Below are 9,587 nucleotides of genomic sequence, written 5' to 3'. Positions count from 1 at the left end.
GAGAAGAGACCTCGTCTTCGAATAAGGCAAGCGGAATATGGACTCGAAGCCGACGGGCGCGCGAGGGGGCTGAAGCATGTGCTCTGGTGTGCGAGGAAACGGCAGGATGGATACGCCGCCGCCGTCGCGTGATCGCTTCCGTCGACCTCCCGGAGGAGACGGTCGTGTGGGAGATCCTTGTCCGTCTGCCGGCAAAGTCGCTCCTCCGCTGCCGCGCGGTCTGCCGGTCCTGGTATACGCTCACCTCCGCCCCAAACTTCCTCGTCGCCCACCACAAGCACCAACCGTCCCTCCCCCTCATCCAGTTCTCAAGAATGAAGGACGGGTATGTGGTCTCGGGCAGGCCGCTCCTCCACATCGCAACGCTGCTTAACGCCTGCGACCTACGGCGGCGACGGCGCCGCCCCGTTGCCTGTTTGAGATTTCCCCGTGAACGCTATGACCGCGATCCGGTTCTTGACATCAGGTTCGATGCCTCATGCGATGGCCTTCTCGTGCTCTCTTCACGCGATGGCTGCTTCTACATCTGCAACCCAGCTACACGCGAGTGCGCTTTGCTTCCGGGGCTGACCGGCAGTTGCGGCGTCGCAGGGCTGTACCTGCACCGCTTGTCCGGCGAGTACCGCGTTCTCTACTGGAAGAAGAATTGGCCGTCGGATCATAATGTTCGGTACTACGTCCTGACGGTGGGCTCGCCAGAGCCCAGATGCATCGGATTGCCCATGGCCTCGTCGTCAATGGAGAAGGCTATGCTCGCCGGGATGTATTCTTACAGTGATGCCCATTGCTTCTGGCAGGTGCCTGTGCCTATGCCTGTCGTACTCCATAACTGCCTTCACTGGCCGGACCTAAGGACCGCCGGCCAACACTTGGAAAGGCTAGTTGTCTTCGACACCGTGCTAGAGTCATTTAGGTGGATGAGGTCTCCGGCCACAACTGCTGATACCCGTGCTTCTTTGTTTGAGATGGAAGGTATGCTGGGAATCAGCTGCTTGGATGTTAGTGATCGACTGGTTAAAATCTGGTTACTCCAAGATTATGGGAGGGAGACATCGTGGTCACTCAAGTTTCAGATTCAAGTACCAACCGTGGAAACAGACATTAGTAGTTATATAAGGGTTATGTCCCTTGACAGAGAGACGCTGATCTGCTATTCGGATGGTTATTCGGCAAGTTGCTCGGCTCTGTTCCATTGTGACATCAGCAAGGCCGAGCTGCTCAATGAATTCACATGGAGAACATTACAACCAACGATTACAGGGCACTGGTTCAAAGAAAGCCTTATTAGGCACGCATTCTTTCAAAGACAAGAGGATGTGATCGAGTCACCTATGTCTTTTCCAAGGGCTCTAAGGTACGCGGGTGATCCTGTTCTATTTGCACACACACATTTGGAAGCACATGGATAAACAATTTTTTTGTATATTAATTCTTTCATAGATAGAGAGAGCAAAGAGAAACATCGAGGGCTCTTGCTACTTGTTCATATATATAGATCACACCAGATTTCATGAATTATCGACCCAAGAAAAGACTTACCAGCTACCACTAGCTATACTACGCCGTGGGATATAACCCAAACAAATATCCACAAGACCACAACACATAAATGCACCTCCTATGGTTTCAAAATTAAGAAACAGTAAAACTGTACTACCTTAAGCCTTTCACAGTGTCGGATCCTGTTTATGGACGCCCCAGATCTATTGAGTCTTACCAGGGCCGGGCCGGCAAAATTCGGGGCCCTGTGCGAAACTCTAAAACGGGGCCCTATTGTACTACTAAATTTAAAATATTCAACAAATATAATACATATGTAATAATATTTTACATAAAAATTAGATATATTAAGAATCATACCTAGTCAACTCCTGGTTGCATAATATTTATTTAAATAACATCATTCTTTTGGGATTCTTCGAAATGAAATCTTCAATGATATCCTCATAAGAAATCTTCTCCAACATTTCACTCTCAAGTGATATTGTCGCCAAATCATTGAGTCTTTGTTGTGTCATCGTAGTACGCATATATGATTTCAATAACTTCAACTTAGAAAAGCTCCGTTCTGCTGATGCAACAGTCACAGGAATGGTCAATAAAACTCTATATGCAATACTTGCGTTGGGAAAACAATCATGCCTCTTCAAAAAATTCAGAACTTCAACTGGTCCCATATTTTCTTTAATGAATTCTCGAAGAAACTTCAGCTCAACATAAAGATCACTGGCATCAATATCAGATTTTTTATCTTTTGTAAGAGCAGCCTGAAGATTCTCACAAGAAGATTTCAAGGTATCATCATCCAGTGACTGTAACTTTTCAGAGGTAAATAAGAAACCAAAGATTTTCTGGTAGCCCTCATATTGTTCAAATCTGGTTTTGAGTGAGGAAATTGCTTGATCAACAAGAGGTATAAAATAGTTGACTCGAAATGATTCTTCCGCAGACTGTGTGGCAATATTTGTGTCATCCGGGTTCTCATCAAACTGCTTCTTTCTTTTAATTTCCCGCTTTTCACGAAATTTTGCATCAATATTCAACTCAAGTGCAATTCCTTTAGCTTTCTCCAAGGCCTCTAAGAAACCAGTTTCCCTGTGCCCCTCGAAAAAAGACATCAGACCTTGCACTTTCTCAATAGCAACATCAATAAGCATATCCTTAGTTTGCAAGCTTTTGCTTACTAAGTTAACAGCAGACAATACCTCAAACCAAATAACAATTGCCACTATAAATTCATAGTCTCCAAGTTCATTTTTTGCCAAACCTAAAGCCTCACTGCTTGTCTTAGGATCATTATCAGTTTCGGAAACCTGAAATAAAAGAATGGAAATAAATGTTATAGTTGGATGTTGTCAAAGCCAAAATAAAATACAGTGTTAAATGATAATAAAAAATTATGTACCTGAAGTAGAGCCTCTCGAATGTCTGCACATTGAAATCTAATAGATTTGACACTTTCAACACGACTCTCCCAACGTGTAGCTGACACTGACTTAAGAGTCCATCCTGATATGTTATCTTTCAGAATATGCCATTTCTTCGTAGAATTAGCAAAAATTGTATAGATGCGTTGGATGATTTCAAAGAAGTCTTTTGCTCTACCACGTGTCTTGGCCATATCACAAAGTGTCAAGTTAAGACTATGGCAACCACAAGCAGAATAGAAAGCTCTAGGATTTACATTCAAAAGTTTCCGTTGTACCCCTTGATTTTTTCCTTTCATATTTGACCCATTATCATAACCTTGCCCTCGCACATCATTGATATCAAGATCAAGAAGCTTTAATTCATTCTCTAGCACATCAAATAGTCCTTGTCCAGTCGTATCATTTACATCTAAAAATCCGAGAAAGGATTCTTCTATGCAAACATGCTTTGAAGATGTATCCACATATCTTATAATTAACGACATTTGCTCTTGGTGACTTGCATCAGGGGTACAATCAAGTATGATAGAGAAATACTTTGAACTCTTTATTTTCTTAATGATTTCATACCTGATAGAGGAAGCAAGCAAGTGTAGCAACTCATTCTGAATCTTATGATCAAGATAATGTGCATGAGTTTCTTCATTTGTAATACGACGAACATGCTCCTGAGTAACAGGGTCAAATTCAGCCAACATCTCTATCAAACCCAAGAAATTACCATTGCTATCTTCATACAATTTTCCGTTACTACCACGAAAGGCTAGATTATGCTTGGCCAAAAATTTCACAACACAAACAATTCTGAACAAAACCTGTCTCCAGTGGTCCTTTTCTTTCTCAAGTTGTCGTTGAGCAGATTTATCAATAGTTTGATGTGTTTCCAATCTAGCACGCAACTCGTACCATCTGGTCATATTCAAAACATGATCCACACTTGTCTCATGCTCTTTTAGTCTAGTGCTGAGATGTGTCTCATTACAACCCTCATTTGCCAGTCTAGTGCTGAGATGGTGAAGTATCCATGTTAATATCAATATGATCATCCTCTACCTCAACATTATTTTCAGTCTCAGTCTGACTTTCTATAGGATCATTGTAAGGAACAATAGCAAGTGCAAGGTTAGAAGGATTAACCGACTGATTATCCGAAGATACTTCTGTCTTCCTTTTAACAAATCTGTCCATGGCCCCTCTTTGAGATTGAATTAACTCTTCTTCCTTTTCTTTCTTTTGGCGTTTTTTATGACCGGATTGATGCTTCCCCATGATGCTGACTATTTACAAAAAAATGAACAATACAATTCAATTAATTAGATGAGATGGGGCTAGGGCAGCCGACAGCGTCGCAACAGCCAACAGTGTTGAGACGGAAGATATCAAGATAATCAGGGATTCAGGGATGGAAGAATCCACGCACCTAGCAGCACTTTGCAAGATTGCAGATTTGAAGCGATCGAAACAGGCTGAACTGGGCGACTCGGCGCCGTCGGCGTCTTCCCAGAATATGAACTGGCGCCTCGGCGCGTCGTGTCTCTTTTCGCAACTGGTCGTCCTCTCGTCTCCTGGATTACTGGTCCTGATCGATCGCTGTATCAATTACCGAACGAGGCTGCCGTGCTGTTGCCGTTCGCTTCGATCGCGTACTCGCGTGGAGCGTGGAAGGCCCAATCGTGACTCAGGCCATCCTTTTCTAATTTCCGAGCGCACATTGGGCTGGCTTCCAGGCCAAGAGCAAGGCTATTTTTTTTTCCTGCTGTATACACATATAGGCCTGTACCAAAATATGGGGCCCCTCAAAATTATGGGCCCTGTGCGGCCGCACAGGCCGCACTCCTGTGGGCCCGGGCCTGAGTCTTACCACAACGTCCATCGTACCATATTTCGCCGCGTCGCTCCCTGCTAGAGGCCTAGCCCACCTAAGAAGGGTTGCTACTCCTCGAATTGACCTAGGTGCCTCCTGATTAATCGAGCACAATAAGTGTGTAACTAGGTCCATTCTAGCTTTGCCACCTTGGTCCTGATATTTCCCCATCTGTGTCCTCATCCACACATCGTGGTTTCCATCGATCACCTGACAGGCAACACACGGCGTTGGCGTCATGTGCCAGTGTGTAGTTGTCCTCCTCCACATCCCTGGGAACCTCCTCCCTCCATGTGGGCATACGTTCCCTGAGGGCTCCGGACCTATTCCTGAAGTAGGATATAGTGTGACCTGCTTCCCTGGCAGTGTCGCGGAGGCGTCGTGCGATACCGACATGGTTATCCTCCACGTGCACATGGGCCTTCGGACCGTCTTGGTCCCGTGCGATTTCTAAAGCTGCACAATGTGCAACCTGAAACCGCCTGCGGCCCCGTTATTATGGTAAAGTAATTATCGATTGTCTCCCTCTGTTAGGTGGGGTGTAGTGTTAGAGTACGTAATGGGCTTGGGCTGGCGCTATAGCCCATTAGTCTTAGGGTTAATTAGAGATAAGGGTCCCTTTCTTAAGGGTCAAGTAAACCTCTCTATATAAGGAGAGGAGACGTATCAATCTAATAAAGCAAGAATTAAGAAGGAAATCCCTTCCCTCTTGCCCGGCCGTGGGCAAAAGGCCCCGGCCGGCCTTCTCGCGCCCTCGCAGCCCTCTCTTCCTCCCAAACCCTAGCAGCCACATAACACTTGGTATCGGATAGCTCTCGTTCGATCATGTCCAGCCCTCCACCGAGTTCTTCCCCCCGCCGCCGCCGCACTCCGATGTCCCCGCCGTTCTCTCCCCGGCGGAGATCTCCACAGCCCTCCGCGATCTCACCACTGCTGTCCAGGAGATCCGCCTCTTCCTGGCCGGTCCCTATAGGCCGCCGCCGCCGGCGGCGCTGCTGCCGTGGCAACCGACGCACCAGGCGGCCTCCGCCGCGATCGCCGGGCCGCTGCAGCCGACGCTGCTGCTGTCGTCGCCGCCACCCGACGTCGGGCTGCTGCAGTCCCCGCTGCCGCTGTCCACCATCTTCGGGCCGGGCCCTACCTCGGCGCCCGGGGTCCCTCTTCTCCGGCAGCCGGCCGCCTTCTTCCCCACCGGGACGCTACAACAACAGCAGGCCGCTGCCGCCGCCACCAACGCCGCCGCAGCTCGCTGTCCTCACCGACGCTGTCCCTGCTCGTTCGGTGGGCAGCTGCAACAACAACAGCGAGCTGCCGTCGCCACCAACACCGCCGCCACCGACGCCGTCCCTGCCTTTTGGCGGTGTGGGAGCGACCTTGGCCCCGGGCTCTACATCGACACCGCCCGGGATGCCCTTCCACCAGGTCCGTTTCCCTCCGTCGCCGTCACCGCTTCCGGCTTGGATCGCTATCCGCCACGTATCGGCGACGGTGAGGGTGCATGCTGCTGCGCGCGGCCTCCTAGTGCGTCGGCGTGTGCGGGAGATGCGTGATCTGCAGCTGCAGCTCCTCCAAGTTGCGCTTCGTTGCGCAAGGGACCTCGATCTCGTCCGCTGCGTTGGGGATCTTGGGCGTGCGGTTTCCCCCACGGGCGGCGGACATGCTATTTCTCCCGCGGGCAGCGACCTCAAAATCTGCGCCATCGACAATCATCCAGCGGGGAGAAGGCATGGTGTCACCGACATTAGCGCACCGCGTAGCACCACTGCATTCTGCCGCCGGCCGCCGCGCGAGCTCCTTTTGTCCCGCTGGTTTCCATGGGATCCAGGTGGCACGTCCGACGGGCGGCTGGTGTCCACTTTATGTTTAGGGGTCAATAATAAAGCATTCTAGTCCATTTCATGTTGAGAGTAATAAAACAAGCCGAGATGTAAAAGGCTCGTTTTTAGGTGTTAGGTTTGTGTTGTGTCGAGTCATGGTTTATTTAGGTTGCAGCTCGAGGACGAGCTGCATGTCCAGGTGGGGTGTAGTGTTAGGTGGGGTGTAGTGTTAGAGTACGTAATGGGCTTGGGCTGGCGCTATAGCCCATTAGTCTTAGGGTTAATTAGAGATAAGGGTCCCTTTCTTAAGGGTCAAGTAAACCTCTCTATATAAGGAGAGGAGACGTATCAATCTAATAAAGCAAGAATTAAGAAGGAAATCCCTTCCCTCTTGCCCGGCCGTGGGCAAAAGGCCCCCGGCCGGCCTTCTCGCGCCCTCGCAGCCCTCTCTCTCCCTCCCAAACCCTAGCAGCCACATAACACCCTCCTATTACGTTGGTGAGTAACTAGGAGGCATTGACACGGCGGCACGCCGCACCCGTGGCCTATGATCTAAATCACTATGTGAATCCAATGTGAGCAGATAATATTGGCAACAACGATATAATTTTAGCAGTAGCATATGTATGTGCAATGCACTTGGTGGAGGCCATACATTTCGTTGGTAAGTAGCGGTGGAGAGAGGTGATATATTTGGGACTGAACTACTTTTCAGGAGGCTGATTCAAACAGAAGGAACCACTTATTTTCGTTGCTACCCCACATATCTTGAAAACGTAAGTGTCATTTCAATCATTAACGCTCTTCTGAACATGAACACCGAGACATATAAGCAAATTTAGAATTATACCCAAGAATTGATTCAGCACCACTATCAAAACTAAGTAGATCAGCCAAAGTGAAGGCCAATCTAGATAAATAGTAAGACTCTTCCACCACGGCAGCAGCCAATATAAATACTTCGGTGCATTCATAACTTTTACTTATCAAGTAACCTAGTGATGGTAATTCAATGGCAGGATGCCTGACTGTTTGTGACCCAAAAAATTATTCTCCAATATCCCTGGAAAAAGCAACCACAAATGAAAAAAAATAACCCCAATTTTAATGTGACCTATTCCTGAAGTAGGATATAGTGTGACCTGTGGTAGGGGCTAGGGTTCTACCTGGTCTACGGCGGAGGTTGTAAGGGAGGAAGTGAGGGCGGAGAGGCTGGAGAACTCGGCGCCGGCGGCTAGGCGCCGTCGCGGAGGAAGGAGGCGGCGGCTAGGGTTGGTGCGGCGGGGCGCAGGGGTCTCCCGTCTCCCTTCAGGAGACGAGACAGTAATGATACTGAATATTGTCTGATTAATCTCGAAGGAGTACAAGTGTTTATATAGGAGGACGGCCTCCTCTAAACCCTAATTTACTTGGGCTAAGCCCCTAATTTACTTGGGCTAAGCCCACAACTAGCCACTACTGGGCTTCCTGCGTGTATAGGTCAAACCGACCATAACATCTCTCCCCGCCTTCTCAAACAGCTCGTCCTCGAGCTGAACTTCTGGAAACTGCTGGCGGAGATCTTCAAGCTTCTCCCAAGTCGCCTCGTCCTCTGGCAGGCCTGTCCAATGCACCAAGACGTGCCAAACACCACGGCGCTGCTGGGCCTTCAACACGCGAGCCACACTCGTCGGGGCAGGCTCGAGACGCCCATCCGAAGTAGGTGGAAGAACTGGTGGTGCAGAAAGAGGGTCGCCCCGGTAGGCCTTCAGGAGGCCAACGTTGAAGACGTCGTGGAGGCGCGAGCCCGCAGGCAACTCAAGGCGGTAGGCGAGCTTGCCGATGTGCTCCAGCACACGGAAAGGAACAGCATAACGAGGTCCCAACTTGCACCTGGAGCGCGGGTCCAAGGACTGGGTCGTCCGGTGAAGAAGGCGTAGCCAGACCCAGTCGCCCACCGCAAACTCCGCCTTGCGATGATGTGCATCATAGTACCTCCTAGCCAGCTCGCTGAGCTCTGAAGAAGTCGCCGGCGCACCTCAGCCGATATCTCGTCGCGGGTACGCAGCAGGTCATCCGCCGTCTCAGTACGGGCCGTGCCAGACGCATAGGGAAGCATCGCCGGTGGTGGCCTCCCGTAGACCACCTCAAAGGGAGTAGCGTGCAGCGCGGAGTGGTAGGACGTGTTGTAGCAGTACTCGGCCCACGCCAGCCAGTCCACCCAAGCTCGTGGACGATCCCCGGTGATGCAGCGCAAGTACATGGCGATGATCTTGTTGACGACCTCGGACTGGCCGTCCGTCTGAGGATGAAACGCCGTGCTCATGCGGAGCTTCACGCCCGCCAACCCAAAGAGGTCCCTCCAGACGTGACCCGTGAACACAGGATCACGATCACTGACGATGGAGGACGGAAACCCGTGGAGGCGAACGATGCCGTCGAAGAAGGCGCGTGCCATGGACGCCGCCGTATAGGGATGGCCGAGGGCGATGAAGTGCGCGTACTTGGAGAAGCGGTCAACCACCGTGAGGATGACGGACTTGCCGCCAACCTTCGGCAGCCCCTCGATGAAGTCCATGGAGATGTCCGCCCACACCTGGGACGGCACGTCCAGCGGCTGCAGCAAGCCCGCCGGACGGAGTGTCTCCGTCTTGTTCCGCTGGCATGTGACACACACCCGCACCCAGTCGCGCACCAGGGGGCCATCCCCTGGAATGTAAAAGTCAGCGCGGAAACGGTGCAGGGTCTTTGATACGTCCATTTTGCATCACTATTTTATATCATAATTTACTGTTATTCATTGATATATTTCATATTTAGAGATGATACTTATGTTTTTTCATCTATTTTGCATGTTTCATGATTATTGGAGAATCGCGCACCGGAGTCAGGATTCTGCTGGAAAAAGCACCGTCAGAATGCAATATATCGGAAGATCAACAATTGACGGAAATTACACGGACAATCTTATTTTTCCAGAAGACGGAGGTAGCCAAA

General features: G+C 49.9%; 1 protein-coding gene across 1 annotated transcript; it reads right to left on the bottom strand.

The window, feature by feature from the left end:
• Nucleotides 1–1,886: 1,886 nt before the first annotated feature.
• LOC124647764 (zinc finger MYM-type protein 1-like) lies at nucleotides 1,887–9,351 on the bottom strand. The gene is made up of 5 exons (XM_047187644.1): nucleotides 9,187–9,351; nucleotides 8,225–8,560; nucleotides 4,944–5,266; nucleotides 2,906–3,935; nucleotides 1,887–2,813 (listed from the first exon to the last, which is right to left on the bottom strand). The coding sequence occupies exons 1-5, from the start codon at nucleotides 9,349–9,351 to the stop codon at nucleotides 1,887–1,889; spliced, it is 2,781 nt and encodes a 926-aa protein (XP_047043600.1).
• Nucleotides 9,352–9,587: the final 236 nt, after the last annotated feature.

Source organism: Lolium rigidum, chromosome 4 (genome assembly GCF_022539505.1).
Source record: "Lolium rigidum isolate FL_2022 chromosome 4, APGP_CSIRO_Lrig_0.1, whole genome shotgun sequence".
NCBI classification, from domain to species: Eukaryota; Viridiplantae; Streptophyta; class Magnoliopsida; order Poales; family Poaceae; genus Lolium; species Lolium rigidum.
Note: the sequence above shows the minus strand (reverse complement) of the source record. Positions and strands in the feature narration are given on the sequence as shown.

Bases quoted from the DNA above. Each gene is read 5' to 3' on its own strand.
- LOC124647764 (XM_047187644.1), bottom strand. From the start codon at position 9,351: ATGGACGTATCAAAGACCCTGCACCGTTTCCGCGCTGACTTTTACATT. The intron at 5,267-8,224 runs GTGCATTGGACA...AGGCGGTTTCAG, and splicing joins GTGGTGTTTGGCACGTCTTG to GTTGCACATTGTGCAGCTTT. The intron at 3,936-4,943 runs GTGGCAAAGCTA...TCACCATCTCAG, and splicing joins GGGGAAATATCAGGACCAAG to CACTAGACTGGCAAATGAGG.